Raw genomic sequence first — 26,916 nt, forward strand, 5'->3', positions numbered from 1 at the left:
CGTTAAATGAGTTTGGAGGCATTTGGTCAAACTTGAAGAGATAAGATGCTTCTGTTCACTTCAGAATTCATTCTGCTGCTGCTGTCAGCAGTTACATCATCATTGAAGAGAAGTGACTCAGTATCTGTCACAGCCATACATGCCCAAAACATAATACCCCCACCACAATGGGGGGGGGGGGGGGATTTCTTTGGATCTTGAGAAGTTCTTTTTGGCCTCCTCACATTGCTCTTCATCACTCTGATATAAGTGAATCTTGGTCTCATCTGTCCATTAGACCATTTTCCTGAACTCTGTGGAGTCTTTTAGGTACGTCTTAGCAAACTGTAACCTGGCCATCCTGTTTTTGCGGCTAACTAGTGGTTTTATATCTTGCAGTGTAACCTCCGCATTTCTGTTAGTGAGTCTTCCATGGACAATATGGAGCTTGCTGTACGGTTGTATGTAGGAAAACAATGTCTCACTGTGTGTATGTGTATGTATGTGTGTGTGTGTGTGTGTGTACTCAGAGTGTGGTGCCATTGTGAAATCCCTTCTATTGCTGCCTGTGTCTTTTCGTCCTTCTGCAGTTCCACGTTGCAGAATATTCCACTTAAAAATGTTGTTGTTCTCTCTCTGCTTGTCTGTTATCACATTCTCCTTGTCTACATGGCCTTGTGCATTTTATGAGGGTTGGAGGAGTAAGAGATACTGCAATTTCTGATTTGTGACTTCTGCAACCGTGTGATCAGTGAAGTTGGACATAAAATTCAAGGCAGACTCCTTTCTGTATCCTGCCACAGAATGATGGCTTAATTCACTCTTTCCTCGTCCTTACCCTATTCACAGTCTCCCTCCTTGTTATTCCAACTCACCTCTCTCCCAGTCATTTCTGGCTTTACACATGCCCGGACAAGATACTGAAGGTTTTAATTTTTTTTCAGATAATTTCAATTTATCTGTCTGTCTCAGTCTAACCTGGTCACGATTCTGACAGTTCGTTTTGTCGGGAATTCAAAATGTTTCATGATGTGGTTACACAAGCGCCCTGGCACCCCCCTCCCCACCCCTTCCCCAGCGTGCGTTAGAGATGATTGAGTAAAGGCAGGGGGTGCGGGACAGTTCAGGACACCGTGTGCCCCTGTTTTACAATGAGACCCGCGGCCCTGCTCTTCCGCATCCTCTCCTTAAAGGAAGGAGCCCCCAGCGAGCGCTCAATCATAAAAGAGGAGAAGCCGCTGCACCCACCGGTGTGGGGGTGATGCGTGCGGATCACTGCCGAGACCCAGGTGGTTCGAGAAATTTTAGCCGGGCAGTTAAACCGATCCCTGCACAGGGAACAATTCTCAGGCCCCCGCTGCCAAAAAAAAGGTGGGGAGATTTGAAATTGCACGTCCCCCACTGGGAGATTGCTACACCGGGCCGGTCCAAGCATCGGCTGTGATTTTCTGAGGCTTGTAAGTGACTGTGATCACATATTGTTTTTTTTTTTTTAGCTTTGACAGACTAATTTCTACCTGATTTAATGTTGTGTTTGAGGTTTTTATACCTTTGTCAAAATGCATGTGTAAATCATGATTTATGCCTGGTTTCTACGTATCTGTGCTGCATCGAGTCTGATTGGCCGCGTGGTAAGCGAGCGCGAAATGAACGGGAGATGTATGCCAGGCATAGCAGTGTCGCTGCGCTTTTTGATTATTTCCAGGATTAAAATGGATTTTTGTTTTTGTTCCCTGACAAATTACTTTCTGAGCCTTTGATGTAGGTGGTGTATAAACAACAGCCTGTGCTCTGTGTGTGAAGGACAATTGGCATCGAATATTTCAGCATGTTGTTATGATGTGCAAGATTTCTTATGCTTGATTGTTTTGTTTTTATTTTTTTATTTTTTTTATCTCTTACGTAAGGTGCCCATAAGGCACTTGTATTTGACAAATTTTAGGTTGATGGCAGAGGAGAGGAAGTGCTCTGAATTGTTTGAATAAAACACCTTTTTTAAAGAATTTGAAGTTTATAAACTTTTCACTCTTCCCCCGCACATACCCAAGCCCAACTTCTCTGACTCTCCTCTCCTCATTACTGTGATCCCTCCTCTTTTCTTGTCTCTCTTCTTCCTATCCTCCTTCCTCCCTGTTTTCAGCATGCCGGTCCTCTTACTGTATATCAGAAGGAAGGTCTCGTATGCTGATGCAATCTCCTGTAATGATGTAGGCACATGAAGAGGGAACAAAGGTTGCTCACATGCAGTCTTGGGTGTTTGTGTATTCATCCTGTACCTGTTTTTCTAACGCTGCTTTGGGGATCAAGATTGTGATTTTTTTTTTTTTTTGTTCGGCATTGCAACTGAGTTCTGAACTAGTCAGGTTTTCGATTGACCTTCTAATTGAATGTGTATCTTGCTTTGGCATCTTCTGTTTGTGAAGCCCTTTGTGAAATAAATTGGTTGTTGATTTTAGAGAGAGCTTTCAGTTATTTGTTCAATTTTTTTATTTTTGTTCTTGATTGCCCCATTAAACAAATTAATAACAGAAATAACATTCATTTTAATTGATTAGTTGTAAAAAAAAAGAAAAAAAAAGAATACCTTCCTGGACCAATAGAAATTGCAGAAGTAGGTAAGCTGCATTGATACAGCTATCCCAAAGGGACAGATATACATAATATTTGAAGAATAGGCACCATCACTGCTTTAAAAGGGGTTCACATGAAATCAAATTACTAGAGACTAAATACAGGCCAAGAGGTCCCGAGAATTCTGTTGAAACAAAAGCCGACATCCTGTCACTGCAATTATATTGTCTTGAATTTTATCTCATTTTCAGGGAATCCTGGGACCTCAAGACCTAGCAGACAAAGTAAGTAACCCACATCTCAATCAAAACAAGTCTCTTGCCGAAAGAGACATGATTTAACTATTGAATCACAATGGATACATTTAAAGAACTTCTGGTTTTTGTGCAGGGGGTATGAATGAGGTGTTGACTTTCATTTTCCCACTGCATTTAACAACTAAATTAAACTGGTTCGCCTTTGCCTCTACTGCATGATTTATTTCTCAGCTAGTCACTTTCCATATCCTTCTCAGTCAACTGTTGCTTATGCTGCTCACATAAGGGAATATGGCACAGCTGCAAAGATAGCCTTAATCCAAATATTAGTCTTTTTTACACTCACTGAAAACATTAATACAATTCAAACAACCCCACATCTGAGAAATCAATTGTGCTGTTCACACTTATATAATGTACGTACATATTCACCTCAAGCAAACATTACAGTGGTCCTTACAGAAACACGATAGTGCTATGAGTTGGGATGTAGCCATACAGTTTATGTTGATTTGCAGTATGTTCAAGAGGCAGAGATGTTTCCATTCTGTAGTTGAAATGACATGCCAAGGGAAATTGAATTCCTTGATGCTCTGGAGTCATGAAAAGTCATTTTTTTGTACATGTCTGTTCATCCATGAAATCATTCTCCTCATATTTTACCATCTTCCCAAGAGTAAAATATTTGAATGGAAGCAGCTTGCTTGTGTTTCACTTTTTGAACAAAATCGCTTGCCTATGTCATTTTAAAGGGACAACTGAGTACATGATATGACTGAATCCTAGGGGAGAGGGTATCGTTTTTTCAGTGTGTGTAAACAGAACGCAGTTATAATAACTAATAAATGGTGTCGTCATGGTCCAGATATGCTGTGCGCACTCAGCACGTCTGCACTACTGACCCTTGGAAGGTTTTGTGGCATGTCTTTGCTGCAACGGTGCGGATGGAAATCAGAACTTGTTCAAACGGGTACGGCTTTGGAGAATAGCTATATCGCGTCGGCTGTATAATCGAATTCCCACAAAAAAAGTGCTGTCTAAAGGAAAATTTGGTCGCAGGAGACGAACAGCGAGAGTACAATATATTCCATTCTTCTGGCTGCGCCTACTACTGCGTACAGTCTGGCTCTGTAGGAAATAATGAGCCAACTCTGCGTTCGCGCCAGCCATTGATGGGGTGCACCAGCACGCAAGTGACGAAAGCGATTTTTTTTATTTTACTTTCCGTTTGTTCGCTGCATAAATATATTGTTAACTGTCAGCTGGTAATGGTAGGCTTACTGAAGCGGTGGGTATTGGATTCTGTTTTAATTATACCCTTATTTAAAAGCATCAGTTATGTATAAGTTATTCCAAATTCCCAGTCTCCATGCAATCATCTGTAGTTGAGCGCAGTATTCTTATTGATCTTTGAGATCAAGAGATGCGGCGCGCTAAAGAGACAGAACCGTAGTTCATGATTCAAGCACACCGCTTATACCGTTTCACAACCTTCCGTTCGGCCAATTCTTGAGTTCTGCTGCCAACTCGAACTTGTGTCTTACCGCCATCCGCTGGCTGCGTTGTGCAATGGAAATACCTCCCAAAAAATATATGGGGAAATATTTGTGGTTTTCGTACGAAAACGCATTTAGTGGATCTCTTCTTTTAAAGCTCGTTTTAGAGAAACACTTGTCATACTCATATTATCTGTGGACAACAAACATGACAATAACAATTGTTTTATCGACTTCACTGTTGCCTTAGTCAGCCTTCATTGTAAAGGAATTTGACATGTAAATCCTACAGCATGCACTGGCTTGGCTGTGAAGCAAAGTTTGCTAATAAACTGCAAAGACAGGAATGAATGGTTTCATTCCCCTGTTTATACAGTGATCCTTAATATGCGTGTCCCTCCCCCTTTTCGTTTAGTGTGCTGGGTGTGCCCTGCTCAACGAGGAACAACTTGTGAGTTGTTTTATTTATAAAAAATACTTTCACCGATGAACTTGGAAACACTCATTTTGTAGTGCTTTGTGCACAAATTTTTCACAACTGCTTGGTCCTTCTTCTTTGCTATATGTTCTGTCACATTCTAATAGAAACAGGTATCAGTTGTCACTATGGATTCATGTCCTCTTGGCACTCTGCACAACATTTATTTCTTCATTTTACTTGTGTGATGCAATTGTTGTATGTACATTCAAAATCCTAGTTTATATACGGTCATGATAGAAATCTTGTCATGGTTTTACTCAACTGACACCCCCAGCATTAACCCCGCCCCGCAAGCAGATTTTTTTTTGTTGCGTCCATTTACTGCTGTTGCAATTGACAACTTGAATTGTGTGTGTGTGTGTGTGTGTGTGTGTGTGTGTGTGTTTCAGGTTGAAAGAGGACACATTATTGATGGATTGCTGCATGGAATAAAAGGAGAGAAGGGAGATCGGGTAAGGAAGATGGGGGCCAGGGGTTAGGTGATGACCACTGAGGAGGCGGGGGAATGAGTGTAGGTAGAATTTCAGCCAGATATTACATTGCTGTTCAGAACAGCAGCAGGGTGGCAGTTTGCATTCCTTTGTTGCTGCGCCAGGAACACAGCAGTAGTCACCCCCTGTGGTTGAGGTGAGCTGTGACCCAACCACGAGGAGCACAGCACCCTGAGTCGCTTCCCCACAGCCCTGTCCCAACTCACGTAGAGCTACCAGGGGGGCCGTGCGCTTGCCAATCAAAATGAGGACTCTGGGAGCCATGCCGCCCCTGCTCGTATCAGTTTTGTCATCGCTCGTGCTTGGCTTTTCTGACATGAAAGCTTTTAGACAGCCCCCCTCCTCAAATTTAGAATCACCCACTGTGCTTCTCTCGCCCAAAAAAAAGAGCCAAACAAGTTATTTACAAAGAAAATAAAATGAAGCAGACAGAAATCTGTGATGCTAGCATTGTATCTTATAACCTCTTGGTGTTTTAATGTGAACAGCTGTTGAGGAAATGTTGCTGTGCTGTGTCAGTCTGTCAGTGACAACATTTGGCACGCTTCTTCCAGGGTTTGGACTGCTCTGGTTCTGAATCCTCAGGCCTGGTAAGTATCTGGTTCAGTCCTTGTGTTTGGGAAACTCTGTGACATTACGGAGTTCTGCGGAGGTGGGAAGGTAGAGAGAGATTGTTTCATAAAGGTAATTCTAGGCGAAGGGAAACAAATGCATAATTAAATTGTATGAATAATGCAGACGTTTCTGTCACATACTTCATCTAATTCATATTAAAATTTACCAGTAAAGCACAATTTGGCTTTAAACTCTAAGTTTAAGTTTATATGCTAATGTCAGGTGAGTGTTATCGTAACCATCAAATATCCCATTGACTTCAGTTAGATCAAAACGATTTTTCATTGGTTGCTCTAGCTGGTACCTGGTCTGCAGTGTTTTTACTCCAATAAACAGCCAATTAACTCCACTGACATGATAGTCTCAGGAGACCTCTTGAGAGAGCAAGTGCGTTTAGATTTATTACTACAATAAACTCAAAATAATTTGTGAAAGACCAGTGGAGGGTGCTAGCCTAATGCAGCTAGTCTTAGCATGTTTTGGTGGGGTGTCTCTGTTGAGCGGTGCTCTGATGGACATCTTTGTTTCAGTGCTCGACGGGGCCCAAAGGAGAGAAGGGGGTGAAGGGTGAGCCGGTGAGTGTGTACCCCAGGCCCTAATGCAAGGGGGGGGGGGGGGCTGCATTGTGATCGATGGGCAACTCGGCCTGCTCTGATCGATGCATTGTTTAACCCGCTTCGATGGAGCAGAATGAACATCTTAATAGAATATCCCATTGATTTCTGCTCTCTTGTCTCTTTCATTTCAGGGGGGCTCTGGAAACTGGGGAGATGGAGCTAGGCAGAAGGTGGGGAGTGAGAGGTCATATGCCTATCCATCTACCTGGGTTGTGCAAGATTTTGCCACTTGAGATCACACTGTCATTCTCTCTCTCTCTCTCTCTCTCTCTCTCTCTCTCTCGGCAGGGGGAGAAGGGTCAAAAGGGTGAGACTGGTATGCAGGGTCTCTCTGGGTTCCCGGGAAAAGATGTGAGTGAGAGAAGTGAGTGTGTGTCACACACACACGCACACACACACAAACACACACACGCACGTACACACACACACACACACACACACACAAATGATAGATAGCACCATTCCCTCATGACAGAGGCTTTTAAAATGAATTATAATAAGTCTCTAGCCCAGATAGTCATTGATGCCTATTCTTTGAAAGTTATCTCTCACGGCACTAAGTCTGCTTAATGCCCTATGGATTATGGTAGACTAACAAAGCACAGGGAATCAATGCAACCACATTGATTGCTTCAAATGGAAAGAAGAGAGCTTATTAAAGCACATTTCAGGCCTTTAATCGCCCCCTCACAGCGAGTGATGATAACAAGGATAGCAAAGGAGTGCGGCATTATAACATTTGTAACGTGTCTGAAGTATGCGTGGTATTTTTTCACGGTTAGCAGTTTTTGAAAAGCATCACCCTTTTCTTCCTTCACTTTATTGTCATAGACCTGATTTTTTATTGATTGCATTTCCAAAGCGGTTGTTAAATTGTCTAATTAACTCGTTTCTACATTAATTTTCTTTCCCGGATTGGTTCTTAAAGTTGGTAATTAAAGCTGAGTCATTTTACAAGGGTTGTGCCCCTGAATTTGTGAAGCATTCAGTGTTCTGTTGGGTGCTGATTGATTCTGGAACAAACCCCCTCGTGTGGGTGTATGTGATGGCATGATATTGAGCTCTCTCTCTCTCTCTCTCTCTCTCTCTCTCTCTCTCTCTCTCTCTCTTCTCTACCTCTCTCTCTCGCCGCAGGGTAGAGCTGGGTCGATATGTGTGGTGGGCCCCAAAGGACAGAAGGCAAGTCTGTTTAAATAATGAAAATTAAATTAATTGGAAAATAATGCACCATCCGTAGAATAGTGAACAGTGAGGTATAACTCCAGGAAAGCTGGAGTGAATGTCTGTCAGAAGCTTGCCGGAATGCTGTGCATGAATCCAGGAGTCTTAGTGTAGCTGGGCAGCCCTGTGTGACTGTACCGCCTTTGCCCATGTATCTGTATCCAAACTTGCAGCCAGGTATCTTGCATGTGTAACTGTATCCTAGTCTGTTTAAAATGTATGTCACTATATCCATACCTGTACCTAGTGTGTCTGTCTGTGTGATGACATCCATGCTTGTACCCAAGGTGTCTGTGTGACTGTATCCATTGCTGTATCTAAGGTGTCTTTTCCTGTGTGACTGTGTCCAGGCCTGTATTCAGGGTCTTTTTATGTGTGTGACTGCCTGCTCTGGTATCTAAGGTGTCCATAGCTGAGTAATCACTGTATGTCCATAACCTCATTCATTCTCACAGGGCACCCCAGGGCTGGTGGGACCAGAGGGCCTGGCAGGAGAACCGGGTCGCCCAGGCCCCCCTGGAGAGCCGGGTATCGGCAAACCTGGACCACCGGTGAGCACGGGGCACGGGTCGCATGAACCAGCAGGGTCAAGTTGACCCTTTTTTTTTTTGCGAACACATAAAATTCCAAAATCCAGGGAGCATCCAGTGCACACAAGGGTACTGGCACAATGTCCCAGATGTTTTGGTCTTGGCTATGAAACCTCAAAACTCCTTTCTTGATTCAAGGATTTTCAAAAGGATTTAAGGATGTGTTCAGAATACTTGTGTCTGTAAATACATCATATATCATGAAAATGTGAAATTAGAATTATTGATTATCGATTGGTTTCCCTTATGACTCATGGTTGTTAACTGTTGTGGCTCAGCCTGTCATCACAAATTTTAATGATAGTTTCACGTGTTAATTGCTCTGAGGTTGTATTCAATGTCAATCTGCAATGGGGCTCACTTGGTTTACCTAGCCTCAGAGTTTAGCAACTAATTATTTGACCCAGGCAGGCTGAACATCCGCTGACAAAAACATGTGTCTGTGGAAGTCCATAAAATGAGCATTGTATTGTAACTTACACTAATGTGTTTGAGAAAACCCTTCTAGTTCTAGAAGTAAAAGAATGTTTCCTATTAATCATTTACTGCCTGAAAAAACCCATAATTCATGTAGAACTAAAGTTAGATTCCTTAATAAGTTGTGACTGTGTGGTTCTTGTTAATGTAGGGAGAACAGAATACCTCACATTACCCAACCTGGCTTATTACTGTTCAGAATGCATCTGTGGTCGGATGGCTTTCCTGTGGGTGGGGCTTGGCAAATACTGAGGGAATTAATGACCTTGCGGTTTTATTTTATCTATTTCCAAGAAGCAAAAAACAGGATTTAGCAGTGTGTGTATGTGTGTGTGTGTGTGTGCTTGCATGCATATGAGAGAGAGAGAGAGAAAGAGAGAGAGAGAGAGATTTTCTTTCCCCAGTGAGATAGGGAGTGATATTTCTCTTGCTGGGGTGTAATGAGATACCTTATTAACTATGGCATGTTCTGCTTCTAGGGGAGGCCAGGCGGACCTCCTGGTTCGAAGGGGGACAAGGTGAGAGGGAGTGGGCAGTTTTAACCGCAGAAGTGACAGAACAGGCCAGTCCATACAGTCCAGTGTTGACAGTGCTGATAAAGTGTTCCAGTATCTGGTTTTAAGGACAAAGTTGGCTCTTTGAGTAGAGATCTCTCAGACCTTTGTGTCTGTGTTTTTTTTTTTTTTTTTGCAAAGATACAGTATTATTTGTAATGCTGTCTGGCAGCTTATTGAGTAATTTTGTATACTACTTCTCATTGCAATCATAACTGTGTCAGCAAATCAAGCATGTAACTAATGAACACACCCATATTAGCAGCACTGCATTTAACATATAATTAATAGCTATAATTTTATGTCTGTTAAAATTATAACTGTCAGTTTGCTATATATTCATTTTTTGAGCTGTTAACTGACAAGATTATAGGATCATATGCGCTCTGAAATTAAGTGTAACGGAAGGTGTTTTGTTCTGGATGAGTGAACATGTCCATCTAAGAAGGTTCTTTCCCCAGGGGGATTCTGGGATACCTGGCAAGGATGCCGAGCCTGGAGATCCTGTGAGTGCTATGACATTGTTGATCAGCTGACCTGACCCAATTTAGCTATTTTAAATACCAAGATGAATTCTTCATTTTTTCTGTTTACAGGGACCTAGAGGTCCTGTGGGTCTGAAGGGAGCGAAGGTGAGTTTTAGTCCCCTAAAACTGGGTGTGGTGGGGTTCTAATCCTGTGTCTTACTATTCCAGGGGGCCCTTGGGATGTCCGTAAGATAAACAAAACAAATCAATGCTTTAATAAGCTTTACTTTTGCTCATTTGTGCTTCCATTGAAAGACCAGAAGCTTTTGGGGTGTTGAAAAACCTGTACCCACCCCCTCAACCGCCCACCAACCCAAGCACTTTGTGTCAAAAGTTTTCAGAATCCAGCGTTTTTGATTTCAGTTCTTAAGCAAGTTGGACTCGTTTGAAAAGTTTTGCTCAGATGAATCTTTACAGGAGTTTCATGTAACACCATAGGTCCCCACTCAAAAGGAGGTTTGAGTTAAATCTTTAGATCGAAATGAAAGTCATGTCTTATTAGCTGCAGCACTGCCATGCTGGAGCAAATCTACCTGCTCCCCCAACACATACACAAGCACACGGACACACATACAGATACAATCTTGCGCGCACACACATGCACGCGCGCACACACACACACACGCACACACACGCTCTGCTTTCTGCAGCAATGTGAGCCGAGCGCTGTGGATCTGCAGGCCCATGTATAATGATCGGCACTGATGACATGTCCTAAATTACGCACGGGGCAAACACACAGGTCCAACTCTTGACAATTTGCAGTATTGTTAAGACGTATATCCTGTTCATTTTGCTCCTTGGCTGAAGCCAAAGCCAAATTTCTACAGAAATGTTCAATAAGGTCTATTGTACTCTTATTTTATATTTCTGTCCATCCCAGGGAGACCCCTGCGAAGTCTGCCCTGTTTTGCCCACAGACGGGGGGAATACCGTGGCCCTCCCAGGGAAGCCGGGGCCCAAAGGAGACCCGGGGGCCCCAGGGATAGGGGTGCCAGGTCTGGCGGTGAGTATTCTGGAAATGAGGAATCTTATCAGGAACACCGCATTGTAATTTTCACAGTACAGAAGCCTGCAAATAGCGACCAGCATTTCTCAGTTATGTTCCGGTATTATGTCAACGTATTTTAGCTGTCGTAATCTTCAGCCAATTCAGCGTCAGATCGAACATCATTTCCTCTCATCCTGTTTAAAAATGGCCTACGGAAAATTGTTGCTGCTGAAAGTCTGTCGGTCTCTGTACTCTTGCTTCGGACAATGGTTTTCTGTGTTCACACCCTCTTTATCACCCTGCTCCTATTCGACCTCCCACATTAGCCTGAACAGGGAAATGAAGCTCAGATTCCTGTGTCTGAATGAGGTCCATTTTCCTCTGTCAATTTCAGCGCGTTTTTCCCCCCACTCTCCCGAAAGGCACAAGTGGAATCTTCACAGCATAATCTGCGCATCTCACTCCTTGATCATTTCATCCATTTAGAATTACATTGTCCCTTTTCCGCGCAAAAAGAATAAATTCTGACGAATAAGGCTGTCTGAGGCTCTCCATAAAGCGCCTGTGTGCTTTTCTCCGTAACGATTTCCAATAATGTCAGAGTCCATCCGTCATACCTAGTTACAGAAGACCGAGGGGTTAGAGGATGTGCGAGAAACGAAATATGCTTCACCCGGTCATAAAACCGTCCCGAACGAGGGGACCGGGAAGACTAATGCTGCACTTCTCCTCCTTTCCTCAAGGGCCTCCCTGGCTCGGACGGGAAGCCTGGCGAGAAGGTACAGTACCAGGGTCCGCCTTCAATTTGCATCACTCTCCTTCTCCTTGGCAAAGTCAGGGGTGTTTACTTGGGCACACTGAGATGCATTCCCCCCACCCCCCCCCACCCCACAGCTTTTGCCAAATGTCTAATGAGTTCTGGAAGGGCCGCACAAAGAGGCTAGATCCTATTGCGACAGAAGATTAGAGAGAGATTGCCAAGCTGGACATGTCCCAAGCAAAATCCTTTGGCACACTGTTTAAATCTTGTGTTTACCTCTGGCCCTGTTTCTTGTTTTGAAGGGAGAACCAGGGTCTGGTGTGAAAGGTGAAAAGGTGAGATGGTTTCTTATCAAATTAAATGAAAGGCTGTTGAGGGAGTAGGAAGATAGACAGCAAAGTTGCCAGACTTGCAGTGGTCAGCTTTGTTCATCCTGAGACTCAGGAAAGATTAGATTCTCTGCTTGTGAAGCTTCTTTGCTGGCACTTTGGTGGGCCTGGTTTACTAAGACCTTTGGCTTGTGAAAAATCTTTTAGCACATGCAAAACCAATACCATGACCCAATGATCGGTTTTGTTATTTGTTTTGCACCTATCATTGCTTGTGTTATTAGTTTTGCGTGTGCTAAAACGTTTTGCACATGCCGACGGTCATAGTGAATCAGGCCCAATGACTTTTAGCGAGACGTATCCTTGCACTCACCCTCGTGCCCTGCAGGGAGAGCCGTGCGCCGTCTGCCCCACATTGGGAGAGCTCCCTGCTAACCTGAACTCCGTGGTCCTGGAATCCAATCTGAAACCTGGGGTGAAGGGCGAGAAGGGAGAGGCTGGAACTGGAGAGAAGGGGGAAAAGGTGAGTTTCTATGGCTTTGACATTGGGTGGTATGCATGCATATTCCATCCGAGCCTGTTCTGTTATAAGTCACCATTTACAATCCTAATCTTCTGATACAGGGGGAAGTAGGGGCTGTTGGACTTTCTGGAATGACAGGAGAGAAGGTGAGTCCTCAATATGCACCAAGCATAAGCTGTTCTTCAACGTGTATTTGTGTAATGTTAATGAATGAATGAATTAATGAATTTATTTAACAATTTAAAAATTAGATTTCATAAGACTGCATAGAAGACAGCAATCCTTTCTAATGTCCTTAGCTTTGACTTACAAATAAATGCAAGCATTGCTTTTTCATTAACACATTTTAGACAGTTTTGTTGATTGCTTGAATTGCATTGATATTGATTGAAGTCATGCTCACACATTGTATTTTAAAGATATTGATTATTTTTTCGAGTAAATGCATTATAATTTGCCATTTATTCTCATACATTCCTCCACTCCTGCTTAATATATATTTACACAGCTGGATGGCCAAAGAAGCAATTCAGGTGAACATCCTTAGACAGGGTCACCTTACAACAGTGCTCCACCTAGGGATTGAACCTACAAGCTTTCAGTAATGCACTGTACAAATATTACCTTAAAGATGCTGAACACGTGATTTGTCTGAGACACTAAATTTATTGTACTATAACATATGCTTTCAGAGAGAGTAAACATGGTTTCTTTTAGAGATGGTGGCACTTGTATGTGCTTGCGAGAAAATGTCAGCCAGAGGGATTAATGTTGTGTGGAAACGAAGACTTGATTATAGCTAGCGCAGTAAAGAATGACCTCGGTCTTATCAAGCACTGCTAAAATAGAACTGCTTACCTTACGGCTTCGCTTAAGGTAGACACGATTATCTGGACCGAACGCCCAGCTTCATTTAAGGTGGAGCTGGTTGTCTGGACCGAATGCTCAGATACAGTGAAGAGACCGGGGCAGGGTGCGTGAATGTGGAACTGATGGAACCCGTGTGATAAGAGATGGGAATGGAGACTAAACAGCACGATGCAGAGGGGGGCTGAGGCCGAGGTCCTGCCTCTCTCCCAAGCTTGGGACCCTAAACGCAGGCGTCAGCGCAGCCTAACCTGGACCAGCAGTGAAACAGAGACCTCCCTTTCAGCTCTGTCAGCAGCCCTGGTACCAGGAAGTGCCTCTTGTTTGCGCTTCCTGTTGTTTGCTGCGGAAACGCAGGAACTCTCCGTGTTAACTCTTCCCTTCTCTGATCTCCAGGGTAGCCGTGGTGACAAGGGATCTGATGGGAAACCGGTCAGTTGATTTTATCTTTTACTTTTTAATGGTATAGAGCTGATGGTTTCATTTTGGGATATGTTACATGTGACACAATTAAGGGAGAGAAAACGTGATAGGATTGTGGCTTTGGATCTTTGTAGGGCAAGACAGGACCGAGGGGGCCGCTGGGTCGTGACGGGCCGAAAGGATCGAAGGTGAGAGAGGTGGTTGCGTGTAGATGGCAGACTGAACTGGACGCTGTTTCCCTTTGGGTTGGCTGGTTCCAGGTTGTTCTGTGCCTTCTGCTGATTCTGATTAAATGTGTTTTTCAGGGTGACAATGGGGCGAAGGGCGAGACAGGACCGCAAGGGGAGAAGGTAACAGATAAATGCTGCACATATGTGTGTGATTGTGTTGGTATGTGTGTGTGTGTGTGTGTGTGTATGTGTGCGTGTCTGTGTGTGTGTGTGTGTCTGTGTGTGTGTGTGTGTGTGATTGTGTTGGTAGTGTGTGTGTGTGTGTGTGTGTGTATGTGTGCGTGTCTGTGTGTGTGTGTGTGTCTGTGTGTGTGTGTGTGTGATGTGTGTTGTGTGTGTGTGTGTGTCTGTGTGTGTGTGTGTGTCTGTGTGTGTGTGTGTGATTGTGTTGGTGTGTGTGTGTGTGTGTGCGTGTGCGTGCGTGTGCATGCGTGCGTGTGCGTGTGTGTTTTTGTGTGTATGTGCGTGTACACTTGTCTGAAATACGGTGGTATTGTGCCCCTCAGGGTGATTCGTGTGGTTCTTGTGTACCTCCCTCTGAGGCGGGTGGGGGACCATCCTTTGTCAAATGGCCAAATGCGCCTGGGGAGCCAGGACCTCCCGGGCCTCCAGGACCCCAAGGGAAACCAGGCGATGATGTGGTGGGGAAACCGGTGAGATTTACAATACGCGGTTGTCATAGTGATCAGACGAGATTCATGTGCGGAGGACACAGAAACACAAGGATTTAGGTTCATAGATAGTTTACGAAAAAATGATTATCATTTTAAAGGTATAGGAGACCTTTAGCACCGACACGTTTCAGTACCTGTCATTCATCATTACAAGGATGTTTTGACAGCTCAACAAATTGCCCTCCAAGAGTTGGTTTTTGTTGAAAGGCGTTGGTAGGCGTACAGCTTATCTGGGCAAATCCATCTTCTTTGCAGCATATTTTCAGTATTTCTGAGCCCTCTGTTAATTTAATAGAATTGCCCAATACGCATGAAATGTGACATTGACTGTGTGCGCAGACGTTTGTGTGGGGACGCGATGGCATGTTCATAGGCGTGTTAGTAAGCCCTGAATCGGGCCTGGTTTAAACGGATCCTGGCCTGCAGATGGGAGCTTACTGATGTGGAAAGGAATGCAGACCCGGACACCTGGCGAGGTTGTGCGTGGAGGCCTAAATGCTCGGGCCGTGTCTGTACCTGTGTCTCACTCTGTCTGCGTCTGTCTGTCTGTCTGTCTGCCTGTCTGGCTGCCCGACTGCCTGCCTCTTCAGGGGGATCCAGGAGTCATGGGTTCAAAGGGAGAAAAGGTAAGGTGCTGTGTAGGCTTTGGCTGCCAGGCTCACGTGTCTGTGCATGAAGGCTGTTGTTAATAAAGTGAAGGTCCTGCACTCATGGACTGTAATGCGTTGAGGGTGCATATTTGTTGCCTCTGGCTGAAGTACACAGACTGGGACAGAGTAAACAGGAACTTGAATAGAAAATTGAATTTAGAAACAGAAAAAATAAATCGAATTGAGGGCTGTATTATACATGAAAAGGAAATATAAAATTAAATAAAACATCATTTGGACTTAATTTGAAATTAAGTGCACGCAATTAAAAACAGATTTAAATGAAGAAGGAACCCTTGCTGTTAATGATTGAAGTAATTAATTTTGCTATTTAAAGCGTTTAAAAACTGAAGCATCAGACACAATTGCTTTAGGTGCAGCTCTTAATTTGTGTGTGCGGTAATTCAATCAGAGAGAGAGCGAGAGAGGGCTGCACTACTACAGTGGTTCTAGCAGAAAGCAGTAGTAAGCAAAATAAGCTCTCCAGATGGAATATTCCAAATATGGTATATGCATACCAAGAGAGAGAGAGAAGCTGTAAGTGGATATGTGAGAGATGGGTGACTCTTTACAGGGTGACCCAGGTGCACAGGGTGACCCAGGAAATGGGGGGACCCCCGGAACCCCAGGATTACCAGGAGAACCCGGGAGGGATGGCTTCCGTGGACTGAAGGGAGAGAAGGTGTGAGAACCAATGTCTGTCCAAATTGTTTACGTCTATGTATCTCTAGCTTGGTCTGAGGTTTCTAATGGTGTTTCTGCCCGTGTCTTCACATTTCAACCATTTGTCAGTATTACATTGTCCCAGTCTGACCTTTATTCCTTATGTCTGTTTGTCGCCAGGGAGACGCCTGTGACAGCTGTCCTTCGCTCCCAGAGGGATCGTCGGGGGTGGGGGGTTTGCCGGGACTGAAGGGCGAGAGAGGGGACCCTGGCCCCCCGGGACTTGGTCAACCAGGCAAACACGTGAGTCTGTCTATGCAGTGCTCCCCAAACCTGAGCCGTCACTAGTAGTGACCTACAATGAATAGGTGTCTTCCAGCCAAGATGGTGTTGCTAACCTTTGTCTACTTTGCTAAATATTTCCTGCTGTCATTGATGCAGGTCGTTGATATGTCTGTGACCTGTCCTCTCTCCCACCCTCATAGGGTCATCCAGGTCTCCCAGGTGTCCAGGGACCTCAGGGACCCAAAGGCAGTCAGGTGAGGTGGTTAGGAGTGTGTTTGGTTTGATGACATCAGCAGTGAGGCGCATTCATAATGAAAATATGCAGAGAATGATAGCAGCATAACTAGGATTCTGCTCACAGATATTTTCATCAAACTAATAATGCACACACACAAATATGTATTTTTTAGGAGCTTGAAACTGTGGGACTGTGGGATACTTGTGGACAGATATTTCTACATAATTTGTATCTGTCTAAAAAAGGATTCAACTGAACAACAATTTGACTCAATAGGTATTCTCAAAGTCTCCATATCACACAAAAGCAGTCATAAGTACGGCATCAAAGACGCTTTATTTGTGGTGACATTATCCAAGTACATTTCATTCTGTTTATTTTTAAAATTACATTCAGGAACAGTGCCCAGAACTGACCCTTTTCAAGGCAACATTAAACCCCCGGAGAGGCGTCATTGTTGCCCTTTACTTGCACGGCTGTGATTTATCTTTAGAGAGCGGATGAGCCAGTGCCAGTTAGCAGCTCAGAAGCAAGCACTTTTCATCATCTCTTGTTTGAAAAAGGTCAACAGTGGATTACCTTTTTCAGGCGTTGTTGTTTGACTTGCAGTAGACTGCGTGGGTATACATGATTTGTCTTTGAGACTATGTGCATATTAATAAGACCTTTGGGGCTTTAGTTGCATGTAACCATTCATGGGATTTACAAAAGACTATATTGTTACGGTGAGATCCACAGCATAAGGGATTACATGGATCTTAATTAGATCCATGTAATTAATATCTATGTATTATGTTAATGGTAAATGACTGAAGATGACCCATCTTCACTGTTACTGATTTGTTATCTGTGTTTTGGTGCTCCCTATAGGGTGAACCAGGAATTGCAGGCGTGGGTCTTCCAGGACCCAAGGTAAGTGTCTTTTTTATACGGGACTTCCTATACTATGCGTAGCACCGCAAAGTGAGAACAGACAGTGCTGAGGTGTATCTGTACATTGACTCTCCACTCTCATTCCACATTGTACTTAATAATTAACGATTTTGCATTGATTTAGCATTTTCTTGAACAATCAGATTTTATATGATACAGTATATGAACTGTAAGACATGCCCTGAAACTGCTGAGAAGTATTCTAAAGGGAGGCTTGGCTCTCTCTGTCTCTCGCTCTCTCTCTCTCTCAGGGCGAGCAAGGACCCAGGGGCAAGCATGGAGTTGTTGTAAGCCATCCTGTCTCTGTCCACCCTTTCACAGAGGAGTTATGCACTGTAGCATCGTGTTTACCACTGTTCCAGTGGTAATATAATCAGATGGTTGCTCAACCAAAGAGTCTGAGTCTGAGAGCCATGCAGTGGTTATGTACTGATTGTGTATGGATCTTTCCTGGAATGTTAGGGACTTCCAGGGAAAGACGGTATTCCGGGTGCTGCAGGACAGAATGGGGAGAAGGTAAGCCAGATGAAACATGAAATTTGTCCACAGTGAAAAATAAACTCTTTGCTGTAAAAGTGAAAAATACAAAACCACAGGAAAAACAATGTTTTCAAATAAAATGAAGTTGAGTAAACAGTCTTCACAATGGAAAAATAGATATTCATGGAAGAGCTTACAAAGAAAGAAGCAGCTTCGGCAGAACCACTTTTTATGTATCTTCACAAGCAAAGTACACGCAACAGACAGTTTTGGAGATAAATAAATTATCACATTGCAAAATGTGCCCCAGGGTTAAACAAATAAGCAAAGCTGGCCAGAAGTCTTCAGGAATGGATTGTCAAGGATGCAAAAACTATTCTTTATAGTAATGTTCTTTTTTTATGCAGTAAAAACATGAAAGTCAGAAAATATGTCAGGTGCTAGTGTTTTATGTCAGTGTTTTAGTCTGAAATTGTACTTTATTGCTGTGTTAAAAGTTCCAGGTTTTGCATTTTTAACATATTGTGTAAATAAAGATTATTTGGAATCTGAAAAAAATTAATTAATTTGAGTGACTCAGCACATGAAGGTGTTCCCCACCAGTGGAGCGCGGCCTCTGCGGTGGCCGGGCCCAGCCGTGGCTGAGTCATAATCCCTCCGTGATTAGGACTCAGGAGTTTGCTGCAGTTGGACAGTCAGGCTTGTCCTTTCGGAGTTGGAGGGAAGTTTTAATGGTCAGAGTTTCTCGGGCTGACATTGAATTAGTTCCTGACTGCTTCTTGTCAGAATGCCTCTGGCTTCCAGCTGTCATGAGCGTGAGAGGCCTTTTTCCCTCGTGCACTGCACCGTGTGGCCTGTAGGCAGTCAAAGAGCAACCTTGTTCCTTGCATGGGTTTTGGTGACAGTGTTGGCTCAAGTAGCACAACTACTAATTCAAAACTGCAGAGAAAAAGGAAATTACTGATTTTGTTTTTCAGGGATTTTTGTGCATACAGCATGGAAAAAATAATGACTGAATATGTACCAAATTATGTGGCCTTATTCTAATTCCTGTTCATTTTATTTTATCTTCATCTGCGTGACTGCTCTCTTCTGACTGTCTCTGTGTCTCCGTAGGGCTCTAAAGGGGAGACGGGGCCTCCAGGGCCTCAGGGGCCCGCGGTTGAAGGGGTGCCGGGGCCCTCGGTAAGTGCAGGCTGTGCATGTGTGTGGGCATAGGTATTGAGTGCGTCTGAGTATACCTGTTTAAAACAATGTGTGACTGAGTGTGCACCTAAGGGTACAGCACAGTGTTGTATTTGTTAATAGAATGCATGCCAATGCATTTGCACTTCAGAGAATATTAATTATACTGTGGTCTTTCACCATTGGCAAATCCACACTTACCCAGGGCTTTAGACTTTGAAAAATGAATGGCCGGGGCAGAGTGTTCTTTAAGTTAAATTTCTGTTTGAAATTTGAAAATTGAAGTCGCTGGTTCCATTCCTCATATGATTTTTGTCCGGCTGAACAGTTGGTCTTCAATAAAAACAGTACACAACCAGGTGTTCCACATATCAGCAGATGTGTTCAAAGAGGATTAATGAAAAACTGTAGACCTTTTTGATCCCAATCAGCCCACACCAACTTCATGAAAATATAGATGATCTCAGTTTATGAAACTATAATAATTTTGTTAACCAAATAGAATCAGACCCCTGGGTTGATAAGCCCTCACAGAGAATACTGTATACACAAAAACACATACAAATGGAAGTTATGGAAGGTGTAGATGACTTTAGCTAACACTAAATTGAGAACTTGTCACTGAGGTGTGTGGGTAAGTGTTTCTGACCATTGCTATGTGTGCCCCGGGCGTTGTAGGGCAAGGATGGTACCCCTGGGCGGCACGGGATTCCGGGCGAGGACGGACGTCCTGTGAGTGAGCGTAGCCAGTGCCCCTTCTTTCTGTTTCCGCTTTTTCTTTATCCTCCTCCCTCTCTCTACTGTCCTCTCAGATGCGCAAAATGCAGACCAGCATAGCCCATAGATGACTGATTGATTGGCAGTTAGAACATCCATCCTGGCACTTCCCCTAGCTTCAGTCTTTTTTTTAAATCAAGAACCTTTGGTTTCCTTTTAAAACCATCTTACCCTTTCACTGAATAAAATAGCACTCGTAACAGCAGCAGACACACAAAGGGTTAAAATTAAGCAGCTGAATCCCTGATTGAACTATCCTGGCATAACATTTGGAGAAACCATAACCACTCAAAGTGTCCAAGCAACTTAGTGAGTGTGCCTTTCTGTGGTGACAGTAGTGTCTGACGCACGGTCAACGGTACATTTGCTCTGGTGAAGGCCGGCGAACGGCCCGTTTTCAGCACATTCTGCCGAGTTCCGTTTTACATTGACGGCTGTTAATTAAATGAATGGTTCTGTAGTAACACAGACGTAGATGAACAAAGCCTGATTAATGTTTGAAGCGGAGGCTTTTGCACCTTGCTTTAATGACATTGTCAGGGGATACCTGTTCTCTGGAAGATAATGATTATCCTGAGCTCATTCTCCATTGTACCTTCTTTCATCAACTGACCGCTAATGAAATAACGCGATCTCTATCTATACTGATACTCGGAGCTACAGATCGACAGAGCCTGATTAGTGCCTAAACACCGGATTTGGTGAAAGTTTATTTGACCTCCTGAGAAGATGCCACCATTTTAACTTTCTGACAATTAAACAGAAAGCCTGTGGACCCAGGCGCCAGATTTGTCAGATACTCATTATTCAGTGCTGGTGTGCAGTATTCTCACAGCATTGTCAGTAACATTAACTTGGTGAACTCACTGAGGATGTCAAAGAAAAATGAAACCATCACGTTTTGGCCAAGAGTTGTAAAAAAGGCGGCACCCAGCATGTTTCCCCGTATAATGGGCACCATTCATTGTGGGAGGAGCCTACGGAAGGACCCAGAAAAGATTTTGCGTGCGAGGGGCCCTCTAACGAACCCCCATCTAGGTCCAATACGGGAAATGCGCTGTCTGCTTTCATCTTGTCTCCTCCCCTCTTGGGCTCACCCGGGACTTTCCATATCCTTGCCAATGCCATGATGCTCACAGAGTGTGTCTTCTGTGTTTCAGGGACCTAACGGCGCCAAGGGGGACAAGGTAAGCCTGCCCTCTAAAGGGATGAAGAGGCAAGGAGGAGTTTAAAAGTGGGGGGGAACAGATGGCAGAGAGCAGTTTGACAGCTATGCTCCAGAGTTATAACTGCCTTAAGAGGAAGAGGAGGGCCTATAAATTGGTTTGTGTACCTCTGCCTGTCAGCTTTAAACTTCTCTCTGAGAGAGTTTGGGCTCTGAAGTGCTGAATATCCGAGTAATTCTCTCTTTGGCTAATTTATCCACGCACAAGTGGAAGTTGGGGGTAAACAGAGCGTTATAGCTGGTGGTGTAAATGCTCATTAAGTATGATGAAGTGCTCTTAGAATCCCACTGATGCACTGCGTAGACTTTCCCTTTCAGCATTACTCCTATATGAAATTAGCATCTCCAAGCATTTTTGTGCATCATTTAGCCCTTGGTAAACGTTGCGCATGTCTGCTGTTTTGAAGTGCATGAGCTGCATTCCCTCAGGCGTATGCTGTCAGGTTTGGGGGTTTAGCATGACAGTGCAAAGTGACTTCATGATATTTCTGTGATTTTGCAGGGTGACCCTGGGGAGTGCAGTTGTCAGGTTCCGAACTTCACTGGAACTGGAGGACCTGTGAGTGCCACATATGCTGTGTGTTGCATATAGTGTCTGTCTGTCTCTCATACACACACACACACACACAAGCACTCCTGCCCTCACACACACACAAACCTGTGCTCACACTCCTGCATGTACACACACTACAATACTCAGACGTACTCATGCACATACTCACAAATTTGGGAAATTCTGATTCTCATCACACATCTGTGACTTGGATCGGCACCAGCAGAGTTCAGGGTGAAGGAAACCTTTGCTCATCTTGGGACTTGTAAGAGCCTTTCCTCTAGAGTGGGTTTAGTCAGGCTTATTCCCTAACAACCCCTAACCACAGCCAAGCCAGCACACGATGTAACGTGCGTCTCGCAACCATTCTGTAACGTTTCCACAACCTTTAAAGCAACATTGGGGGAATGATATGTGTTAGCCTGGGGGTTTCCATTCCCTTCCCAGGGCATCTTGTGAGATTCAGGGGCTTTCCTCAGATGGGTTTGGCTTTATCCGGTATGCTCTTTGTCTGCAGAGGGCTTAGTGACTATTCCAGGCTGCACAGCTGCTCTGCCTCTCTCTCGGCGGTCAGAGGTGTGTGATTGATTGCTCTAAAGTTGATTGGTCTCCCCTTGCAGGGAGCTCCAGGAACTGCTGGCCTTCCCTTGTGGCAGCCTGGTCCACAGGTCTGACTTCAGCAAACTTGTACTTAAATCTGTCTCTTTCTCTTTCTTGTTTTCCATTTTCATTTTCCGTCGCTCTTGCTTTATTTTTTCTTGTTTTTCTCTATTTCCTGAGCACTGCAGCTGTCTGTTCTATGAATGCATGAGCCACTGGAAAGTATTTAACTTCCAACTGTATAATTGCTATACAAGTTCGTATCTGTTCTTTCTGTGGTTACTTTTTATTTTCTTCATCTCGTATTCTAAGAGACATCAAAATGATCTAATGTTTTGATTTACCAAAGACCATTATAGAAAGATTATGCATTATGACCTTATATCTAGGACCTCTCTTGTTCTTTGTTGTTACATTAATATTTTCCAGTTATTCAACACAGTGTGCTTAACATTGAAAGCATTGTCTCTGTCCTTGTCTGACTAACAGTGTGCTAATTTGTAGTTGTAATATGAATATTCATGACAGGGTGCAATCAAAGACAATTTACCCTTAGCCAGCATGACAACACACAGTGTATAGTTCCTACAGCCAACCAGAACTTTCTAGATAAAGGGATGAGGACAGCCATACAGCAATAGTCACAGATGCTACAGTTTCAATCTGTGTTCCCTGTTTGAGTGCACATACACTCAAACAGGGAACATAGATTTAAAATGGAGCATCTGTGGCTATTGTTATTACTGTACAGACAGCGAGTTGCAGTGATATGCAGTCCTCTTGGTTCTGACAGTTTACTATGTATGTTTCAGGGTCCCCCTGGACCTCCAGGACCCCCAGGCCCACCAGGGCCAGAGGGGTCCGCAGGGGTTACAGGACCGCAGGTAAGTCCTGCTCTGGCTGGGCGTGGCATTGGGGCTGGGCCATACCTAGGTTTCCCTAATCTGGGGCTCGGACACTTTGATTCTGTCAACCTCCACTGATCCTTCTGCTTCCATTCTCATACCCTTCTTTTGGCTTTCTCTACTCCCTCCCTCTTTCCCTTTATCTCCCTCACCCCGCCATTCTTCTTTATCCAGCTTCTTGTTGTGTCTGCATGGGCAGCAATAGGTTCTGTCTAAAGCCAAACTAAATGTACTATCAAGTAATAATCTCAAAACAATGCTTAAAATTAGAAATTATATCTTAATATGTAACAAATAATAATACCTCCTACAAAAAAAAAAAAAAAAAATCAAATGTAACCTCTAAAAAAGAACACATATGTAACAATATATCGATTGTTTTAAGGAGCTTGTAATGTAATGTCAGGTCTGCTGATTTATTCAATTAATGAGGATCTTTTAAAATAATACCGCTGCTTACAAGATGGCACTAACACGTGTGGGGCTCTCTTGGGAGCGTAGAATATACACTGGGGACTTGGTGATGGGACGGCTGGAACAGCATGGTGCACGCTGCAGTGAGCAGACCCATTTCAGGGGACTGCCCCATTTCATGGAATTTTCCCACAGTTGGTATCTTTCTCGGCCAGGCTGTCACACCTGGTGCTAATTCAGACTGAAGCTTCGCTTGAAAATTCCGCTCGCGATAACTGCCTCAACCTCCAGAGTTCTCATTTGTGTTCATATTCTGAAAGTTTCACCTTGGTTTTATGTCCTGTTTTGGTCATGAGGAATGGAAGTTGTCGACAGTTGGTGCAGCGCTTGTCCAACTGTTGCCATTAAATATGATGCCAGCATTTTCCAGTACTGTGGTTTTGTGAAAGTGCTGTAGTTTACTCTACTGCGGGACATCACTGTGTTCCTTGACTAAAAAAGACCAAAACAAAACCTGAAAATAAAATAATTATGGAATTTAGAAAAAAAAGGACTCCAACAACATTGTGTTTTGAATTTAATCTGAGTGTATTCATTGCTGTGATAAAATATTTATTTTCATTTTTTAATATTTAAAAAATGTTTTTTTTACAGCAAACAAGTAAGGCATGAAATGAAAGCTCTCAGTTCAGATCATAAAACCAGTAAAGACTAGAGAAACAACAGTATCACGAGGCAACGTGTTGGGGGAGAGACTCTGATATTTCTGTCTTTAAAGAACAGACAGAGCTTACTGTGAAAGATGCAGTGCATTCTGAAAAAAGACCTAGTTTATAAGCTTAGAGCCTCTTTTCCCTTCAGTCTTCAAATGAGATATGGTAGCAGCCTCACAATATAGGGGGTCAGCATAAAGAGGTCACTTGCATAATGCGGATTTGAAATAAGGCAATGATGGAAAATCACTGAATCAATATTAAATTGAGAACCTGGATTTGCAATCATTTGAACAAAACATGTTTGCACAGAGCAGAGCTCACTTGATTTCAAATTGCTGAGAGAAGTCAGTTATTTGATCTGAAGTCTGTGTGAGGCATTCTGGGTAAGGTATTTTCTGTGAAGGCGAAGGAGCTCTTCTATGGCGAAGTGCTTCTTGCACAATGAGCACTGTTTGATCCTTAACCTGGTATTGGGTTCATATTGAATTATAATATAAGAAAACTTAAAACATAATGCGACCTTATGAACAAAATCCCAAACAAATACCAGGAGAGACACAGAATAGGGCTGTCTTCACCCCCATCTCAATTAGAGAAGGCTATACCAAGAATGTACCTGCCGGATAAACCAATTCAACCTCAGTTCCTTCTTTCAGGGCCACCCTGGCAATGATGGCGAACCAGGGAAACCGGGTCCGCCCGGCAACTTAGTAAGTAACCAGAAAGAGGGAGGAGTTAGTGATGTGGTGCAGCTTTCTGATTGGACAGAATCAGAATCAAAGAGGAGTCAGGCGGGAGTCTGTGTTAGGAGTGGAGCACATTTGCAAACTGGTGACTGTTGGTTAAACTTTCTGCATCCAAGATGGAACCCGATGAAAATGTTCACCGTTTATCTCCAACTGTGTAAAGACTAGCAAGTGCATCTCAAATGAACATTTGATCCCTTTGTATCAGGCATAATCTCTTAAAAGCACAGAGTGCGTTTTGTCGAAAGCCATAAGTGTCTGTAATATGTCTTCTGATTCGTTTTTATATTGCTTTTATTTAACGGCACGCAGAACAAGATCCATTAGCTTTCAAGTTTAAGGCGGCACTTTGGCAAACGATCTGTGTGGCTCCTCTGTGAGTGCCCTCTGTTGTTTTCCATCCTTGGCGAACTGCCTGGGCTTGTGAGATTCTGAACAGGAGCTTTTCCTGCAGTGGAAATTTGGCCCAGCTGTTGTACAGTAAGCACTCCAACACGTTCAGAGGCCCTGGTGCTCCACTCCCAACGTCTGCAGACAGAGATCACCAGCTCCTCTGAAACAACGGAGAACCACTGCATCTGTTATGTGTCAATGAATACAACCCTCAGACCTGAGAAATTTATATTATTTATTTATATACTTTCATAGCTAAATATCTAAGCCAAATTCTCAAATTATAGCTAAATATTTGTTACAAAATAAGCAGATGTTTATGCAAACCGTTTTTATGTAAAAAAGCATTTCAATGTCTTTAAAATTAAAAGGAGAAATGTACTAAATGTACTAGAGTTAAGTTTAAACAGATGATTCCATATTGACATGGAGACCATTTCCTTTGAGAGTTCCTTTGGTTGTTTATACAGTATTAAACCAATAAAAAGAAGTTACATTTTTCCCATGACAAAAAAATTATATAGGTGTGTTTGTGATATTCAATGATAGAAACAACAGCAGATTAAATAACTCTTTTTATTAAAAATTTACCAGGCCAGTTAAAATTCATAGGTTCTCTCAAAGTGAATGGTCCTGCTGCTTAAATTTTTAAAAGATGTTAAACTTTGCTGTTTTAGAGAGCTATAGATGTTGTAGAATACCAGGGTATGTGGAGAGCTGCTCAGCTCATTCATTGTTTGGTGTGTACGTGTGTGTGTGTGCGTGCTTGCTTGTGTGTGTGATTGCATTCGTGTGTGTGTTTGTGTGTGTGTGTCTCAGTCTGTGAGTGTTTTTCTGCTCCCTGTTTCCCAACACTGTGTTCAGCTTGCACCATTAACATATCAATTCCTTTCAACTAAAAACCCCATATCTGTCTCAGCCAATACTGTTTTAGTTTTAACTCATCCAGTGGGAGTAGGCACTCAGTGTTTCTCTCTGTCATTTCAAGTCAGTGTTCCAACAATTAGGAACACATATTTGTCCATCTCAGTCAATAAGAGTATTCGCCAACAGTGCCTTTTAGCCATTGAGAGTAAGTGATAAAAAAGAGAGTTTGTGTCCTGTGATCCGTTCATACCACAGAAGTGTTCTGTCCTTCGTAACCAATTGATTTACAGACTCTGACCAAATGATTGGGTGCCCAGAATCTCGGCCAATAAGAGCGGTTGACCAAAGCCGTAGTCACCTGGTTGAGATTTAGAGATGTATTTTTTTTTACCTCGCTCCTGTTCTCTGTAAGGCTGAACAAACCTCAATGCGATAATGGGACAGATACATTAATATGCATTTGTGCAAAACATGAACATTAGCATCCTGAAATTAAATACAGTTCTTCCTCATCGTGCTGTTCTTGCATGCAGATAAGCAAGGATTGATTGCACTATTTAATTACTTACGAAAGTTAAAAGAGTTTGCTCAAAACATTGTTTAAACTCCTTTA

General features: G+C 43.3%; 1 protein-coding gene and 1 long non-coding RNA gene across 5 annotated transcripts in view; one reads left to right on the forward strand and one right to left on the reverse strand.

Moving 5' to 3' along the window:
• col16a1 (collagen, type XVI, alpha 1) overlaps positions 1 to 26,916 on the forward strand; it is a 68,482-nt gene that overhangs the window by 23,974 nt on the left and 17,592 nt on the right. For 2 of the 4 annotated variants that reach the window (XM_064347672.1, XM_064347673.1), the window contains exons 9-43: positions 2,802 to 2,834; positions 4,719 to 4,754; positions 5,174 to 5,236; positions 5,830 to 5,865; positions 6,421 to 6,465; positions 6,639 to 6,677; positions 6,796 to 6,858; positions 7,642 to 7,686; positions 8,184 to 8,279; positions 9,275 to 9,313; positions 9,811 to 9,855; positions 9,946 to 9,981; positions 10,760 to 10,882; positions 11,611 to 11,646; positions 11,930 to 11,962; positions 12,345 to 12,479; positions 12,581 to 12,625; positions 13,743 to 13,778; positions 13,904 to 13,957; positions 14,075 to 14,119; positions 14,506 to 14,652; positions 15,264 to 15,299; positions 15,898 to 16,005; positions 16,167 to 16,289; positions 16,472 to 16,525; positions 17,380 to 17,421; positions 17,694 to 17,729; positions 17,905 to 17,958; positions 19,039 to 19,107; positions 19,786 to 19,839; positions 21,045 to 21,071; positions 21,612 to 21,668; positions 22,283 to 22,330; positions 23,075 to 23,146; positions 24,954 to 25,007. In XM_064347672.1, the coding sequence (XP_064203742.1) occupies positions 2,802 to 2,834; positions 4,719 to 4,754; positions 5,174 to 5,236; positions 5,830 to 5,865; positions 6,421 to 6,465; positions 6,639 to 6,677; positions 6,796 to 6,858; positions 7,642 to 7,686; positions 8,184 to 8,279; positions 9,275 to 9,313; positions 9,811 to 9,855; positions 9,946 to 9,981; positions 10,760 to 10,882; positions 11,611 to 11,646; positions 11,930 to 11,962; positions 12,345 to 12,479; positions 12,581 to 12,625; positions 13,743 to 13,778; positions 13,904 to 13,957; positions 14,075 to 14,119; positions 14,506 to 14,652; positions 15,264 to 15,299; positions 15,898 to 16,005; positions 16,167 to 16,289; positions 16,472 to 16,525; positions 17,380 to 17,421; positions 17,694 to 17,729; positions 17,905 to 17,958; positions 19,039 to 19,107; positions 19,786 to 19,839; positions 21,045 to 21,071; positions 21,612 to 21,668; positions 22,283 to 22,330; positions 23,075 to 23,146; positions 24,954 to 25,007 (2,064 nt within the window). The remainder of the gene's footprint in view (positions 1 to 2,801; positions 2,835 to 4,718; positions 4,755 to 5,173; positions 5,237 to 5,829; positions 5,866 to 6,420; positions 6,466 to 6,638; positions 6,678 to 6,795; positions 6,859 to 7,641; positions 7,687 to 8,183; positions 8,280 to 9,274; positions 9,314 to 9,810; positions 9,856 to 9,945; positions 9,982 to 10,759; positions 10,883 to 11,610; positions 11,647 to 11,929; positions 11,963 to 12,344; positions 12,480 to 12,580; positions 12,626 to 13,742; positions 13,779 to 13,903; positions 13,958 to 14,074; positions 14,120 to 14,505; positions 14,653 to 15,263; positions 15,300 to 15,897; positions 16,006 to 16,166; positions 16,290 to 16,471; positions 16,526 to 17,379; positions 17,422 to 17,693; positions 17,730 to 17,904; positions 17,959 to 19,038; positions 19,108 to 19,785; positions 19,840 to 21,044; positions 21,072 to 21,611; positions 21,669 to 22,282; positions 22,331 to 23,074; positions 23,147 to 24,953; positions 25,008 to 26,916) is intronic. The other 2 variants (XM_064347675.1, XM_064347674.1) reach the window with 2 other exon arrangements.
• LOC135261403 (uncharacterized) lies at positions 5,025 to 13,667 on the reverse strand. Its single transcript, XR_010331921.1, has 3 exons — positions 13,338 to 13,667; positions 12,330 to 12,459; positions 5,025 to 5,919 (listed from the first exon to the last, which is right to left on the reverse strand). It is a non-coding gene; the product is annotated as an uncharacterized LOC135261403 (long non-coding RNA).

This window comes from Anguilla rostrata, chromosome 8 (genome assembly GCF_018555375.3).
Source record: "Anguilla rostrata isolate EN2019 chromosome 8, ASM1855537v3, whole genome shotgun sequence".
NCBI classification, from domain to species: Eukaryota; Metazoa; Chordata; class Actinopteri; order Anguilliformes; family Anguillidae; genus Anguilla; species Anguilla rostrata.